The sequence below is a fragment of the Bubalus bubalis genome, chromosome 6 (genome assembly GCF_019923935.1).
Source record: "Bubalus bubalis isolate 160015118507 breed Murrah chromosome 6, NDDB_SH_1, whole genome shotgun sequence".
Lineage (NCBI taxonomy): Eukaryota > Metazoa > Chordata > Mammalia > Artiodactyla > Bovidae > Bubalus > Bubalus bubalis.
The window spans coordinates 1187847-1205783 of record NC_059162.1 but is presented as its reverse complement, the minus strand read 5'-3'; the positions used below and the strand labels follow the sequence as shown (position 1 = coordinate 1205783).

General features: G+C 48.3%; 1 protein-coding gene across 2 annotated transcripts in view; it reads left to right on the top strand.

Annotated features, from left to right (window-relative positions):
• RCSD1 (RCSD domain containing 1) overlaps positions 1 to 17937 on the top strand; it is a 72958-nt gene that overhangs the window by 41295 nt on the left and 13726 nt on the right. The window contains exons 2-4 of one of the 2 annotated variants that reach the window (XM_025287422.3): positions 10548 to 10649; positions 11757 to 11846; positions 16256 to 16327. In XM_025287422.3, the coding sequence (XP_025143207.3) occupies positions 10548 to 10649; positions 11757 to 11846; positions 16256 to 16327 (264 nt within the window). The remainder of the gene's footprint in view (positions 1 to 10547; positions 10650 to 11756; positions 11847 to 16255; positions 16328 to 17937) is intronic. The other variant, XM_025287423.3, reaches the window with a different exon arrangement.

The following is a 17937-nucleotide window of genomic DNA, read 5'->3' as shown; positions in this document are numbered from 1 at the left end:
AATGTCCCAGGCCTCAGGATTCACTCACACGTCACTCCCGCTTGGGAAGCAAAAATGGTCCCCCGTGAAGGGTATTATTAGGAGGCCTCCAGGTGTCTGCAGCAAACCCCATGAGTCAGAAGGACTCTCATCGAAATCAGGCTTCTTAGGGGACTAACCAGCATGGAGACCATGTGACAGGAGTCTCTGAATTCTCTTTGAAGAGCAGATGGATTGTAGATTTATTTGTTGGCCTAGGCTGTGAATCCCCTGAATCCCCTAAGCTAGCTATGTGAGCATTTCTTTCACACTCTTCCCCTTTCCCCTAAAAAGAAAAAACAAAAACAAAAGCCAACTGCTCTGAGGCTGCCAGGCTCACAAGGTTGAATTTGATTTTCCCCTCTGCACACCCACAGTTGGAAGGAGAAGACAACTTTGGTGGTGCAGGCACCCTGCCTGAACCGCGAAGTTATTGCTTCCTCCTCTTCATCCCAGGACCCTCTCCATCTCCTTTCTAGCCTCCACTCACCCAGCCTGTCTTTGAGCTCAGCCATCACTTTGTAACAGGAGCCAAGTTTCAAACCCAGGTTCATCTGACTCCAAAAATTCCAAGCTTTCAAGGATCGATCCTGGACCCTCTGCTATGATCACTCTCCCCTTCTGGCACCTTTTCCTTCTCTAGCCACCTCTTGCCTCTTTCCTCCTAGCTCTGCTCTCACTGGGGCTCACCATCTCTGTGGATGGCACCCCTGTCCACTCAGCAGACAGAGCCAGAAGCCTGGGCAGCATCTTGACTCCTCTCTGCACCTACCTGGTCAGTCACTAGTTCCAGACAGTCCTTTTTCCTAAGTTGCTTTTAAGTTCCTGTTAATGTTCTCCATCTCCATGGGCCCTCCCCTAGTTCAGGGCACATTTTGTCTGGTCTTATACTCTTGAGATCTACAGTGTTGACTCCAACCCTATGTCTAAGTCATCCTTGAGAGAGTTATTAATTCCTAGATGAACTTATCTGATCTTGGTCCCAGTTTTCTGCCTCTACTAAATCCTTGCTCTCCATTTCCTATAAGGCTAGGAGACCTAAACACTCTGTGAATCCCTGGCATGTGTAGGGCTCATTATCTACTAGTGTTTGAATCAATAAACTCTGCTTCTTGAAGGCATTTCTTTACCAGCTATGGGCCATAGATGCTTGATTCTCACTCTACTGCCTTTAAAAAGCACCCAGAAATACAACAAGCTGCCGCTTTCAGTAGAACTTCTGCTGAAGATTTGCAGATTTGCAAGAAGTGATCATAATGATACAACACAGCTAGCAATTGTAAATCAGTGACCAGAGATTCCTATTCATCAAAACCTTTTTGGCTGGACTTCCCTGGTGGTCCAGTGGTTAAGACTCTAGTCTCCCAAAGCAGGGGCCCTGGGTTCACTCCTTGGTCAGGGAACTAGATCCCAGATGCTGCAATTAAGATCCTGAATGCTGCAACAAAGATCGATCCTATGTGCCACAACTAAGACCCAGCGCAGTCAAATAAATAAACGTACCTTTCATGACAATGGCAATGGCCCATCCATTTCTCACGCTGCAGCCAAAGGGACCATCGAAATAAGTCCATTTGTTTTAGTGGACCCTCTGTTTTACTCTTTTTCTAAAAACCTTCCAATGACTTAGCATGGCCCTGAGAACAGGGTCCGCTCTGGCCTCTGTTTCCTCTGCAGCCTCATCTTCCCCTCAGGCCACATGCCGTGAACCAGGCTTAGGGACTTCTGGTAGTTCAGTGAGGAGCCCCAGCCTTGCATCCTTCGCATGTGGCTCCCTCAGCAGAAGAGTGACTAACTCTGCCCACCCTTCAAGCTTGTCCAGGTCGGAGCTTCCTTCTAGAAGCCCTCCTGGATACCTCTAGCCAGACTGGGTGCCCCTGTTATGCTTTTCACCCTGTCCTTCTCCAGTCACAACATCCTGAACTCAATGTCACCTCCGTCTGCTCCTCCTTGGGGAGGCCTCCTGTGACCGACCGCTCAGGGCACCAACATGCACTCGCTTACTGGGTCACTGCCTGTCTCCCCTGGAATGTGAACTCCAGCAAGAGTACGGACTCAGGACTCTCCTCTTCAGCACCGTGTCCCCAGACCTCAGAGCCCACAGTGGGTCAGCAAGTACTTCTGCCTGGTTTACTTTCGTATGCTGATGCAATGAATGACCACAAACTTTGCAGCCAAAACAATATAAATTTATTACCTTATAGTTCTGGAGGTCAGAAGTTCAAAACAGATCTCATTGGGACTAGAATCAAGATGTTGGCTGGGCTGCCTTTCTTCTGGAGACTTGCCTTTCCCGGCTTCTAGAGGCTATCTGCATTCCGGCATGTGACCTCTTCGGCCATCATCAAAGCCAGCAATAGTAGGTCAAGTCTTTCTCATATCCCATCACTCTGATGCTGACTCCTCTGCCCTCCTCTCCTACTTTTAAGAACACTTTGAATTGCACTGGACCCACTTAGATAATCCAGGGGAGTGCCCCACTCTAAGGTCAACTGACTAACAACTTTAATTCCACCTGCACCCTTTGCCATGCAACCTAACATCACCACAGGTTCCACGATTAGGATGTAGACATCTTTGGGGGCTATTCTGCCTTCTGCACTGGCTGATCCATCATACTTAAAAAAAAAAATCATTTATTGATTGATTGCACCAGGTCTTAGTCATGGTATGTGAACTCTTTGTTGCAGCATGTGGGATCTAGTTCCCTGACCAGGAATTGAACTCGGGCCCTCTGCACTGGAAGTGCAATCTTAGCCACTGGATCAGCAGGGAAGTCCCTGACCTGATCATAGTTCAAATGCTTGCTTAATCACCCCTGTCCCTTAGTAGGCCATAAACTCTGGGTGTGCACTGTATCCATCCTCTGCATCTCTGTGTATCTCTCCTCCAGTGCGCTGTCATTCACGGCATCCCGGGAGCCTCACAACTATTCCCAGAGGAAGTCAAGACGGGTGCTCTTCCCACTGTACAGATGAGGAAGCTGAGGTTTCACTAGCTCATGTGTCTTGAGCAAGGGCAGCTCCAAAACCATACTCAGGACTTAGCGTGTCCTTACTGGCAAGCCTCTGAGAGCTCCCTGCCTAAGGTCGTAGGAGAGCATATAAAATAATAGCAATAATCATAATCAGAAGAAGACGGAGAGAAGGAAGAGGGGACATGACCTAGGTCATGACCCTAAAGGCCATAAAATTACAGTCAGCTTTATTTTTTCTTAATTGCTAGTTAGTATGCACATCAGTTTCTCAGGGATGGTTTGAAAACTCAGGAAAGGAATGTCTGTTAACCGTCTGTCTTGTTAAGTATCTGTTAAGTGTAAACCACCAATGACCGACTCATGACTGCCCATTTATGAACTAAGAATGGCAGAAAGCAGCAAGGAGCATATCTTAGCTGGCTGGGGTTCCCTCTGGGAGACCTGTGCCCCAGAGAGAATGGAAGGGCAAGGGTAGACTAGATGACAACCCTGGACTTCCCTCGGTGTAGTCTCCCCATTTTACAGATGGAACCTGAGGCACAAAGAAGTTAGGTAACTTGTTCAAGGCCATATATGCAGAGCCTGGATTTGAACCCAGGCAATCTGGATGGAAGCCTGAGCTGTATGCTGCACCGCTCCACATACAGCACCATAACCTGTGATCTGTACACTCTGCCTCTTGCATACAGGGCTGATTGTGAGTCTTGCAGGGACTCTGAGGATATTGGCTACCTCCTGCTGTTAGTGGGAGGAGGGTGGTGCAGGCTCCAGACATCAGGCACATGTTGCAGTTTGGTTTGGAGCAAAACCAACTGGGCTTCCCAGGTGGCGCTAGTGGTAAAGAACCTGCCTGCCAATTCAGGAGATGTAAGAGATGAGGGTTCGATCCCTAGGTCAGGAAGATCCCCTGGAGGAGAACATGGCAACCCACTCCAGTATTCTTACCTGGAGAATCTCCACGGACAGAGGAGCCCAGCAGGCTACAGTTCATACAGTTGCAAAGAATCGGACACGACTGAAGCAGCTTAGCATGCGTGCACACGCAATGGCCAACTAATGGCAATTTGGGTTGGAGGAAAGGCCAATGGATGTTAATAATCTCACTTACCAACAAGGATCCTGAGGCTCGGAAAGATCCACCCCCAATATGTGTCAGAGACAAGACTTGATTTACCTCTGAATTAGCTGTTCTTTCTGCTCCTGTCATATCATCCGTGCACATCCCCAACCCCACAAGACTCAAAATGCATTTTTATCCTTATGCTTACACAACAATTGACAGGTTTCACAGAGAAATTTCACATACATTATCTCCCAGAGTGCACTGATAAGGACCTAGACCATCATGACATTCAGGATGAACGGCTGCCTCCCATTGTTTGTTGTCCTTGCTGTTACTTGGGAATGCGCCTGGGCTAACCCTGCCTGTGCCACCACCACCAAGCCCACTGACCCCACCCGGGTGGCTGGCCAGGCCCCGGGGACTGTGAGCTACCCTGCTTCTAAGGCCACTGAAGCAGTCAGACTGATGTCCACTGACTCAGAGTTGCTTAACCCTGTCCAGGCTCCCAGGCTGTAGCACCGCATCCTGGGAGGCAGGGGAAAGCCCTGGAGGTCCCATGGAGTGACGCACTCCCCGGGGAATGGCCTGTGGATCCTTTGTGTGAGCCGGGCATCCTACCTGGGTTTTTCCCTGGGATAGAACTTCAGAGGCTAAGGACATGCCATTTTCAAATTCTTAAAGCTGACAAGTGGGGAGGTAGGGAATATTTGGAATATTTTTGGCCTTAATGTGAAATAGCGGATCAGCATTCATGTGTACCTGTTTCTCTTCTTCTGGCTTGTTTAGTTGTTGTTCTTCTTCACCTGCTCTCCACTCCTCCAACCCCCACTTCCCCAGTCACTGTTATTCCAATGCAGTGTCTACAGATGCCCAAGAAGTGCTGAATATTTGACCCAGCTGCATGAATTGAATGCAGGACACAAGACTTTCTCTTCCAATGGCATTTCAGGGTTTCTGATCCTCTCTCACCTAAGCCAGAGAAATCTGGCCTCAACCCAGCCTGTCTGCAGTCTGCACCAAAATGTCTGCAAGGCTCCTCCTGGAATAAGAAGAGCAGTCCCATCGCCTTTGTGAATGAAAGGCAGCTCAGTGCTAATGAGGAGTTCAGTCTCTGGACCTCTTCTCCAGGGACTCTTCTCTATATTTAGACCTCTTCTCTATATCTTCTGATTGTATTTAGTTCGGTGACTTCAGATACTATCACTATCTACTGACTCTCAAAGTTTTGTTTCCAGCCTGGAAACCTCCTCTGAATTTAAGACTTGGGTGTATATGTAATTCCCACCCTGCATATCCACGTGGATATCTAATAGACATTTCAAACGTTCATGACCAAGAAAGAACTACTGCCCCCTACCTTTCCTTACCCACATCTTTCTCCAACAAACCCTCCCCAACCCAGGAAAAAATATTCTGTGCATTCTGTTGTCCAAATCAAACACCTGGGAGTCCTCCTTGATTGCCCTTTTTCTCTTACTTTCCACACCCAGTGCATCAATAATTCCCAGCTGTCTTACCTTCAGATCCACCCCTTTTACCATCTGCTGCTACAATCCTGGTCCATTCCACCATCACTGCTCAGCTGTACCACTGCCAGAACCTTCCTCCTGGCCCCTCTGCTTCCACGTCATCCATTCTCTTCTGCTTCCACTGTCATCCATTCTCTTCTGCTTCCACTGTCATCCATTCTCTACAGGCAGCCTTTTGATATGTAATTCAGGTCACATCTCTCCTCAAAACCCTCCAAATGGTGTTCCATTCACTCAGAATCAAATAATGATACAAACTGCTTGCTATGATCCTCAAGGCCTCATGCAGTGGGGCCCAGACTGCCTCTCATCCTTTATGTCTCCTCATATTTTGGATGCGATAGGTCCCTGCCACACTTCTCTCTTCTGTCCCTCACCCTTTGTTCCTCTCTGTGCTTTCTGCTCAGAACAGTTTTCTTTCCACCTTTTTCCTAGCCGGAAATTCAGATGACTCCTCCTCAGAGCTGGCTGCTCACAGCCCCATGGATAAAGCATCCTATCTTCTCTTCTTCATGGCACTGAAGTTCTCTTACTTGTTTCTCTGCTCTGTGTTTGCTGTTTGTGCCCCTCGCTGGCGTAGCCGCTCCTTAAGGGCAGGAACTCTGTCTTGTTCACTGCTTGAGCGCAGGGCTCGGGACAGAGGTGTTTGCTGATGAGACAGCTCTTGAAGAGAAGGGCTAGAGTTAACAAAGCGTGTCTGTGTGGAAGGAGATCTTTGGAATCCAGATAATGCGGCACTTACTAACTTGAAGAATGAGTTAGCAATTCTGGGCCACTTTCTGTTCTAGAAGAGGTGTTGTGAGAATGAGAGAAAAATGTATCAAGTGCTATAAGAACAGTGCCTCCCACATAGCACCCGCTCTAAGGTAGGTGCGTCAAACTGGCCAGCCTGGTTCCTAGTCCATTGTCCTTTCCATCATTCCCGAATGGCAACAGTTAAACATGGTGGTGAATTGAAGAGTTCAGGTAAGGTAAGCATACAAAAAGACGAAGGAATCACTGCGGCATTCCCAAAGAGACTGTCTGTTGATCCTTTTAAAATGAAGGTCTAAGTTGGAAGCCGGTGTGACCTTAAGATCCACTGCAGTTCTAAAAGAGCAAAGAAGCGAGCACACCTTATGTTTTGAGGCTGTGGCTTGTCTGTCCTGTTTCTGGTGAGCAAGACAACCTTCCTGTTAGCTAAAAGCAGGGGTTCCTCAGGCCCCAAGCAGATGCCCCTCACTGATTCTCCCCCAAGCTATAGATGAGGCCTCCCCTGGTGCCTTGTGACCCTAAACCGTGGACCACAGACAGGTAGAAACTTAGACCCGGGCCGAGGAGGAGGGTGGGGAAATGGACACAGCCAGGGCAGAGTCTGACTTGGGCCTGTACACAAAGCTTCCACTATGCGAATGGTTGGCAGCATCCAGATTGTATTTATTCATCACGGCAAAAGTGAGAGGGAAGTTCCATGCTGTCCAGACACACGGGCTCCTCAGTTCTCTGAAGAAAGTCCCATAGAAACAGAAAGTAAACTCCAGAGGTGATTTTCTTCTGGCCTCGGCAAAGTTGAGGGAACCATAGGAGTGGTTTCCAAGCTTGCTGGCAGAGCCAGGCTGAAACAGTGGCAGTGAGGGCTTGGTCAGCAGGCTCTGGGCCCAGCAAGGTGGGTTGGGGGCTGCAATCTGTAAGCAAGAGTGTCAACTAAAGCAGGTCACATGTGGGAGTGGGCTCAGAATAATAGATTTAAGACATGGAGATTGGCCCCAAGAAGAAAGGATTCACAGAGGTCAAACCATGACCAAGAGCTGGAGGTGGGTGCATTAGAGTTGAGGGTGTCAGTGACTGGGAGCAGGGGCCCAGACCCTAACACCACAAGCTGGGTTGGATGGGAGGTGGGGAAGAAGGCACCCTTTGAGGACGACTTTCTGTGTTCCTGACTCTGTGTTCAATACTTAATGGATAACTTTGGAACAGAGAAAGAATGCTGCTTAGGGGGTGGGGGGGTCCCAGGAAAGTTTGGGACGAGGCAGAGACACTAAAGTCATGCTCAGATCTAAGAACAATCAAGGTAGGAGCATGACCCTCCCAAACCAGCCTCAGGGCTGAGAGAGATGAGAGAGAGAGAGAGGGAAAAAATGTTGCTCACCTGCCTGGGGCCAAGATGGTGTGATGTTGAACTACTGGAAGAGGTCAGTAATGGTAGCTGCCAGAAGTGCAAGGCAGAAATTCAGGCAAAGCCTCAAACAGGCTAAACCACAGTGCCCAACCATCCCTAAAGCCATGCTTGCTCCTTCATACCCGTGTAACCCAGTGGCTTATAATAGATTTACCATTTATATATCACTTTACAGTTTTCAAAGCACCTTCACAAATTAGGCTATTTAACTGATGTTCATTGTTGGATTATTAGGCATTGGAGGCAAGTGTTTCTCAGATTATTCTGTCTGGCCTCTCCTGTGTGACTCGGGCTAAGTTACTTGCCCTCTCTGAACTTCTGCCCAACTGAGAGAAGGCAAAATCAATCACTCTTCCACAACACAGAATGAGAAGCAGCATCTGGAGAGGTGCTGGTGGTGAGTGGGTTTGCCGGGCTTCAACAAGCTCTGGAGTCCATAGACATTCTAAAGAAAACCCATTCACTGGGCTCCAGGAAAGCAAATTCAGACGTATCACAATCTTTCCTTCAACCTAGCTTTTAAGTCCTAAGTCCTTCCAGAAGGCTTGTAGTTCTCTCACCCCTTGCCAAGCCTGGTTTCAAGAAGGGAAGTTAGGGCGGAGTTTCTGATTCCCCTTCAGCTCTATTTTTATCTGGAATGTTTCTTCCTGCTCCGCCGGTGATTGGCGCCTTCGCGGCTGAGGTAAAGTGCGCTGTCAGCAGGACGGAGCACTAAATAGCACCGGACAGAGGCTGAGACAGACGGGCCGGCCCAGCATGTATGCCAGGAGCAGCTCAGTTAATAAATTGCTCTGTCCCTGGAGCCTCTCCATTGTTCCAGAGGGACATGATGTTCACCTCTGACCAGGCCTGGCATGGCCAGTGTGGGGCACACGTCAGGGCCGGCACTGAGGCTCCCCGCCCCCTTCTCCAGCGCTGTGGGGAATTCTGGCATCTTGAAGACAGGCGAATCCTTTAACATCTTTTTTTGAAGTCAGTATTTGATATTTAGGCTGAAATGGGGATAAACTTGACTTATAGCAGGGACTGTTCCTCTAGAACAGTCTGTTCACAGATCAGAAGCTCCGTGTCCAGCAGTTCTTTCCTCTCTCTAAGCAAATCCCTCTTCTCAAAGTTCTGCCCACTCTTACTCAACTTCACCTGAGGTCAGTGTGGGGCAGGTGGTTGCCCCTCCTGCTCCAATGGGACAACGTCATGGTATGACCAGTGATATTTCCTTCAGAGGGAGCACTCAAATAAGAAAGCTCAGGGACACTTTCAGCACAAAAAGGAGGGTGTAGGACATGTATGTGAGAGTATGTGTGTGTGCATATATGCATGGATGTGTGTGTGGAGGGATGCAGGTTTGCAGCTGGAGCGTGCTTGTAGGCCATGGGCTCCATGGAAAGACAGAGATGTCTTTGTTGGGCAACTGCTACCCAGATTCTCTCAGTTTCAAGCTAGACATGAGCAGGTGGAGTGGAGAGGTTTGCAGCCTGTGTGCAAAATGCCATCATCATGGTCACCAAAAATCAAAGCTGAATGTCTCCAAGAGTGGACATTTTAAAAAAATTATGAAAGTCAGGTGATTTTGTAGGCCGCAGGTAATAAAGCAGAAGTGATGTGTCTGTTTCCAGGGCTTGCTGACTCACTGAATGAGCCTTGGTGGCAAATGGCACGTGAGAGTGAACAGTGACCGTGGTTCTCTGAGGCCATCGCCAAGGGTTCTTAGAAGTAGCAGTAACAACGTTTCTGAAGCTCTTGTGTCCTAGGCCTTGTCCCCACACTTTAGATACATAGTAAATCATTTGATTTGCAGAACCACCAAGTGAATACTGTGCTACTCTTATCCCTACCTAGGTACAGAAGGAGAAAGTCATTTGCCCAAGGTCACTGAGCTAAGGAGATGGAGCAACTCAGTGGTCACATCCAGATAGTCTGGTTCTCATCTGCCATGCTACTTGACTCTCATGTTGTTTATTAGTTCAACAAATATTTTCTGAGCATGCCTATGACCAAAGCACTCAATCAAGTAGGAGAAATAAGATGCAAAAATACTTGTCAAAAGTTCAGTCCAGGACTTCCCTGGTGGCCCATTGGTTAAGAATCCGCCCGCCAATGCAGGGGACATGGGTTTGGTCCCTGGTACAGGAAGATCTCACATAACTCAAGGCAACTAAGCCCTTGTACCCCAACTACTGAGTCTGCACACCCTAGAGCCCATGCTTCACAAGAGAAGCCACCACAGTGAGGAGCCCCTGCTCTCCACAATTAAAAATGGCCTCCACTCTCTGCAACTAGAGAAATCCTTCATGGAGCAACGAAGACCCCCCCACAGCCACAAATTAAAAAAAAAAAAATTTTAAGTTCAATCCAGGGCATTTGCTCATCCTACTAGATACGATCATGCACTGGACTCTCTCCAGTGCATTTTGCCAGCCTCCAGTTTTCGAAGCTCCCTTTGACTAAGGGGAGACAGTGTCTCTGATACAGCCCTCTGCAGGCCAGGTTTTGTAGAATGAGGACCCCAGCCTTGTCCTGCTTCCCAGATCCCTGGGCCCTCCACGGCCCACCCCCCAGGGCAACTTTAATTCCTTTCCAGATCGATAGAGCCACACCCCGGGGCCGAGGACATTGTAAGTATTCATACAAAATGCAGTTGATGAATGAGTTTTTAAAGTCTCTGATGCAGAAGCCAATTGCAAAACGCTGGGAGAAGACCTCACTGTCACATAGCAGGCACCTCGCGTGGCCCCTGTGCTGATGCTCAGAGTGCCAGGTGTGTATTTGGTGGTTAACTTTGGCTTCCCCTTGGTTTGCCAGGAAAGGCCGGCACAGACCAACGCCATTGTGGACGACTCTGCACCCCCCTCGGTGGCCCAGTTGGCTGGGCGGTTCAGGGAGCAGGCAGCCGCTGCAAAGGAGGTGAGTCAGGCGGCATCAAAGCCCCTCTCCTGGGAGGGGGCTGGAGGAAGGGGAAGTCTGGGTCAGGCCCAGAGCAGAGGGAGGGAGGAGGTTTAGTGATTACCAAATTAGGAAGCGAAGTCAGAGAGGGGTCTCTCTGAATGCGAGGAATGTTGCCATGCCGCTGGGCCTGGGCAGGGTCTTTCCTCACCAGAGTGAGGCTTATACTTTGGCCAGGAGGGAGCAGACATGCGGCTGAGCGTTGAAAGGCCTGCTGTCCGAGATAGGGCTCTGGAGCCCAGGGCTCGTCCAGCTCCATCACCCTCTGATGGAGATTTAGATCTTGCACAGCTGTGCCAGGCCTGTGCTGGCGCAGAATAAAGAAGTCCTCACACCAGGCTCCTCCCCTGAGGCTAGGAATTCAGAGCAAGGGTAGATTCCAACAGAGAACTGGGAAGCAAGGACTTACAGGGAAGTGCATTCGGATAGGAAGCAGTGATCAGAAAGGGAAGGGATCTGGTTAGCAGAGGATTCTAGAATCCTAGTGGAGAGGACAATGTCAAAGGGGGGCTTTGTAGTGTTGAAGAAATCTGGGCCAGATTTTCTCTAGTCCTACAGTCTGAGAAGCTCCTTAGAAGTGGAATGTGGGAAGGGCACCCCAGTGTTGGGGGAGGTTTATCATGGCCCCTTGGGGAGAATGAGAATGCTTTTTTAGATGCGTTGTTTTGTGGTTTTATTTTCCCATCTGAAAAACCCGTCCATAATTTCTAGACACTGTAGGCCTGTTATAAAGGGTGAAGGAGAGAGTACTGATCTAAGGCTCTGGCAGTACTCAGAAGCTGGATGCCAGTGTTATTTTGAAATGTTGCTTCAGGCTGATGAATCTCAAGTGAAAGAGGATGCCAGCAGGAGATCACTGGGTAGAGCTAAAAGTCAGAATGGGTAGACAGTTCACTGGAGTGACTTGATAGTTAACTGGCAAAGACGTGCAACCCTCCCTCCATTCTCTTCTCCACCAGACATTCCTGAACATTCCTAAAGCCAGTGTCCACTCCTTTCTCTTCCTCCCTGTTGCCTGATTAGCTCTCTCTCTTTCTCTGTGTGTCTGTCTGTCGCCCTTCCCTCTAGACACCAGCCAGTAAACCAACCAGAAGGAAACCGCCCTGCTCCCTCCCTCTGTTCCCCTCCAAGGTAGAGCTGGGCCAGAATGGTGAGGAGGTAAGTGCTGCTGCCCCTGGGGCTCCAAAGATGCTGGTTATGATTTGCTTTCTCCTTCTTATGGAAAGAAGCACTCAGTTCACATTTTTAGACTTTAAAGGCTGTGCAGGGAATTTCTCCTTTCAGATTCAGGAATGAACCTTCTTTTCTTGATGTTTCCTGTTCCTTTACTGTGAAAATGAAGCCCCTTCCTATTCCCTGTTATTGAGCCTCCCTTATGATTTTTCAAGGAGAGTAGCACTCTTTTTCAAGCCTGAGCATTTCAGCCAAGAGAATGGGCCATAGAGTATTACCACATCACATCAGATTTAGGACTCATGAAAGTCATGTTTGATTCTCAGGTCTGACTTATATGATCTTCCATGTGCCCAAGGCTTCTGGAAAGAGAGTCTGCACTCACATGAGGTAGAACTGCAATGAGATAATTGAGTGTTTCTGTGGTATCTTGTACAGGATGGCTATTATTCTGGATCACTGGAAGAAAACCAGAGCCCCCAGGAGGCCTCATTGCCCTCAGCTATAAATAGCCAATGTTACCAACATAATACAGGCTCTGGTATCATAGACCGTAGCCAGCAGTGGATTCCCAGCCTGCATGTTCACCTACCCTTATTTATCTCATTGTAACTGTGAGAGTAACTTGTCCACACCCTCCCAGGAGCCCATGAACCTTCACTGTGGTTGCAGCCCCACCAGAAACAGATTTGCATGTTCTATCCTCCAGCCTGGGAGGCCAATCCCCAAAGAGAGCAAGCCACCCAAAGATAGTCCAGTCCCCATATCCACTGTGACACCTCTTTCCCCACTGTCTTTTTTGGGGGTGAGCATCTTGATGACAGATGAACACGGTAGCCACATGGACTTGGGCGAGCCTCTCCTTGTCTGCATTTTTCTCACCTATAAAGTGAAACATCTGGAGTATATCAATGATGTTCAAACCTTTTTGTCAAGCCAAGGCATATAAGCAGAAGCCCATCAGATAAATCAGAAAGAGCTGCTCCCTGTCAAGTGGAATGGAGAAGGGGGTGGTGTCTAGAGCCCCATGTGCTCTGGAAATACTACCCTCCTCCCACCCCTCCCCCCCTCCCCCCACACACACAATGAACAGAGATCTTCTGGGATGAGAATCCCCAAGAGGCACAGTTGAAAAACACTAAGTTTTTTGGGGGTCTCCTCACATGCCCACATTATGATTCTGTGACTTTGTGGGTTCCTCGGCCAACATTCTGACCAAATACATATCAACAACTTCTCTTTGCTGAGGGTCATCTTCCCCTGTGACCGCCCTCTGAGCTTGGAGCCTGTGTTAGGCAACAGGCCAAGGCTGTGGCCACTAGGAGCCTCCTGTGAGGCTGCCCCCTGACTGGACTTGGCCTTGGAGAAGTCACTGCACTGCACTGAGCCTGCTTCCTATTTTGTAAAATGGGACAAGAGCACTAACCAGTCATGGGGGCTGGAGGAGGATGTTTATTCCCTGGATAAAAGTGGAGTGAGCCAGGTTAGTTCAGTGGCTCTGGGAGAAATAAGTTTGCATGTTTCATTCCATGGGCCACCACCAGCAGTTATGGTCTGTTCAGCCAAGGGCTGAATGAATGGGAGGTTGGATCTTAGAAGGAAAGTCCTGGGGTGACAGGCTGCTTGCATATGTGAAGGACATTGCTTCCAGATATCAAAGATTCTTTGTCACCTTGAAATTCACACAAAAATAAAACAAGCAGCCAGCTTTGTTTGGCTGGGTTAGATGGAGGCTGTTGTCCATCATCCTTCCATACTCCCATGGTACAGCCTGCAGAAGCCCTAATGCTGGGAGCCTTGGGGGCCTGCAGGGAAGGCCCCAGTCAGGCTACCTCCCAGTTTCCAGTGCACAGTGCTGAAGGGGTCTTGCTATCTCTTCTTCATTCCTGCCCCCTCCCTATGCCTACGGGAGCCTGAGATGGTGAGGCCAGCCCCTGCCCCCAGGGTGTATTGGAGTTACCCCTCTCTGGAGGACCCACCCAATACTGTGTTTTAATGTAGCCCCTGCCTCACCTGCCCAGAGAAGGACTGAAAAACCTGGTCATTATTCTGGTCATTGTTAGAATGCCCTATATGGACACACGTACACATAGAGAGATGTCAGGTTGACTTGATCCCTCCAACTGTGCGAGAGGCAGCTACTTGTCTGGAGCTGCTAGTTAAACAGTAAAGGAAATGCTGCCACTTGCTGCCGTTCCTAGGAACTGCATTGGTGGCTCTTCTGGGTTCTTCCTGTTTAGTAGGTCAATTCAAATCAATAAGGATTTTGTAGGGCTTGAGCTGGGTTCCCAGCGCTGTCCTACGGGGAAGGGGCGGTGTTTATTGAATTTCACTCTCTTCAGAAGATAATGATCAGTTATGGAAGAGAGGAGTTATTACATAAAGTGAGTTTTGTCAGCACAATTGTTGCTGCAGTTTCTAGAACGGCATCTTCAAAAACACTGGCTCATGTGAATTTTCACTGTAAAGCCCAGAAATTAAGAACAACCAAATCTGTTCTCATAGTGGCCACAAGGCTCCTTGAAAGACTGACCACTCTGGAAATACGTCTGATGATGCAAACTCATGGAGCCAGAGGCACCTGAGAGCTGCAGGAGGCCTTAGAATCGCTTATTCCAACCCACTTGCCTGCTTGGGTCTTGGCTGGGAAGGCTGAGGCCAGGGCATCCATCTAGCTCCTGTCAAAGCCAGTTGGAGACTTTTTGGGCGGTCCAGTGGTTAAGACTCCAAGCTCCCAGTGCAGGGGTCATGGGTTCAGTCCCTGGTTAGGGAACTAAGGTCCTGCCTGCAGTGCAGCTCCCCTCCCAGAAAAAAGGCAGCATCAGAAAGGGCTGGGAAGGGGGCCTCCTGAGTCCCAGCAAGTGACTGATCCACTCCAGCACCATCCCCCCAGTGCTGGGCCCTAAAAACGTCACAGAGAGTTTTGTTGAGTGAGTCTCTCTCTTTCCATCACTAAAATCATCTCCCTCAATAAATATCTCAGGTTTATAAGAAATCAGTATATTCTTCTTATAATTCAAGTAAATTAGAATATAGGTGCAAGAAGCAATGTCCCCAAATGTAGGAAAATCCTATGTTTTTTTTTTTTTTCTGCTCTGGTCTCTGTCCAACAATATGGAAGTCATTAATTTCTTTTTCTTCATCACCATCATCATCATCACTGTCATCATTCCTGCACGTTAAAGATCAATATACCTGTGGAAGTAGAATCAAGCTGTAAGGACTTTACACAAAACAAGGAGTCAATCCTTTTAGATAATGTAAAATCCAATAACAGACAAGAAACCTGACCTATATTCATCACAAAAATATCTCTAACTAATAGCATGCTGCTGCTGCTAAGTCACTTCAGTCGTGTCCAACTCTGTGCGACCCCATAGACGGCAGCCCACCAGGCTCCCCCGTCCCTGGGATTCTCAAGGCAAGAACACCAGAGTGGGTTGCCATTTCCTTCTTCAATGCATGAAAATATATTCATATGTGTGTATATATATGTGTGTGTGTGTGTGTGTGTGTATGTCTCAGACATCGACCGCTTTTAGAGGGCAGGTACACTCCAACGGTAAAGAATCTTCCTGCAATGCAAGAGACCCAGGTTCAATCCCTGGGATGGGAAGATCCCCTGGAGAAGGGAACGGCAACCCACTCCAGTATCCTTGCCTGGAGAATCCCTTGGACAGAGAAGCCTGGTGGGCCACATACAGTACATAGGGTCACAAAAAGTTGGACATGACTGAGCAACTAACACTTTCACTTTCACAAAATCCTGTTCATTTTTTTATATAACCAACACAATGTCTAGAATGTAGGGGGTACTCAATACACGTCTGCTGAGTCAAAATGAAAATTCAATGTTTTGGAAAATGATAGTTTATAAACAACACTATTGGTGAGGTTTCCCAAAATATTATTGGCTCAAGGAAACAATTTCAATAATACCTCTGTCGGGTTTCACTCCAGCTCTGGTTTCTTGTGATGTTTGTGACAGACAGAATGGATGGTCGCTTGCCCTTTCTGTTTGAAATCCCCTCCAATTGTTTTCCCACATTGTTAAGGTCATGGGCTGAAGATCTTATCCCCCTCAGACATAGTCTGCTCCCTCATAATGACCATGAAGGCATCCTTCCTGGGACAGGAGGCCTCCTGTGTTTGGATGTCCTGCTTGCTCCAGCGCATAGATTCAGGTAGTCTTGTTAGTGGCAAGAAGAGGGAGAGGGGAGGGGGCACCTGCTGTGCCTAGTACCCGAGGAGGTAAGTGAGTTCCTGCAGCTAAGCAGTGAAGTGATGAAACCAACTTTTTGTTCTCATTCCAATTGTGGCTTCTGGGCTCTAACCAGAACCCCACTTCCCTTCACCTTACTCATTTGGTTGTTTTGGTCCATTTGCTTTTATAGAAGTCACTGCCCAGTGCAAACCACCCTCCTAAAGTCAAAGTGAAGAGCTCACCTCTGATTGAGAAACTTCAGGTAAGTCCAGAATGGTTACCTATCACTACCTCTTATCCAACATTTGCATGTCTTTGGGATTCCTAAAGGGAGTTCCATATGTCACCTGGATAGTTGACCTTTGATAACCAATTAGTGATTAAAGTGCCCTGAAGGATGGGAAGCTCTGCTGCTGCTGCTGCTAAGTCGCTTCAGTCGTGTCTGACTCTGTGCCACCCCAAAGACGGCAGCCCACCAGGCTCCCCCGTCCCTGGGATTCTCCAGGCAAGAACACTGGAGTGGGTTGCCATTTCCTTCTCCAACGCGTGAAAGTGAAAGTGAAGTCGCTCAGTCGTGTCGGACTCCTAGCAACCCCATCGACTGCAGCCTACCAGGCTCCTCCATCCATGGGATTTTCCAGGCAAGAGTACTGGAGTGGGTTGCCATTGTCTTCTCCGATGGGAAGCTCTACTTAAAGGCAATACACTAAAATGAGGACCCTATCAAATGTGAACTCATGTCAACACCTAGCAGAAGTTGAAGAGAATGGGATATCTTATGGGAAAAGGACAATATAGTGCAAGAAACACTCCAGGAGTAACCAAGTCCTTTCCAAGGTGTGAATGCAGTCACAGACCACTTCAACCTTATCCAGGGCTGAAATTCAGTTGCTAGACATCACACCAGTATGGCCAGGTTCATTGTTTGGAAAGCGTCCTGTCCTTCCTCATCGCCAGTTACCTGGCATGCCCTCACCGCTGTGCCCGCTGGCTTTCCTAGGAGTGTGAATGAGGCATATAACTGCACTTGATGTCACAATCTTGTGGAGACAAGATTTTCAAGGGTTAGTGTTAGTCACTCAGTCGTGTCTGATTCTCTACAGCTCCATGGACTTTAGCCTATCAGGCTCCTCTGTCCTTGGGATTTCCCAAGCGAGAATACTGGAGTGGGTTGCTATTTCCTTCTACAGGGAATCTTTCCCACCCAAGGATCAAATCTGGGTCTCCTGCATTGCAGGCAGATTCTTTACCATCTGAGCCAATAGGGGAGCCCAGATTTTCACATATGATACAATAAAAGACATATGGGAGAGTAAATACCAGAGATCTAAATTGTGGGTAACTATCCGACTCCTACTGCTTTAGACCAGGACTTTTTTTTTTTTTTTACAGTTGGTATGATTTTTCTTTTTTAAATTTATTATTATTACTTGGCTGCACTGGGTCTTCGTTGCAGCATGGGCTTGCTCTAGTTGCAGCTCATAGACATAATTGCTCCGAGGCATGTGGGATCTTAGTTCCCTGACTAGGGATCAAACCCACATTCCCGGCTTTGGAAGGCAGATTGTTAACCACTGGCCAACCAAAGAAGTCCCTAGACCAGGACTTTTTAACCTCAGCATGATTTGGGCTGGATAATTTTGTTCAGGGGGCTGCCTTGTACACTGCAAGATGTTTAGCAGCAGTCCTTATTCACTGGATGCCAGCAGCACTCAATAAACTGACAAAGAAAAATTGCCCGCAGATATTGCCAAAAGTCTCATGGGAGCAAAATCATCCCCCCGCCCCCAACCTTAGGTGAGATCCACTGCTCTAGAATTATAGAGCAAGAAGAAAGCCGAGTGGTCAGGAATAATTGACGGATGCTTTATG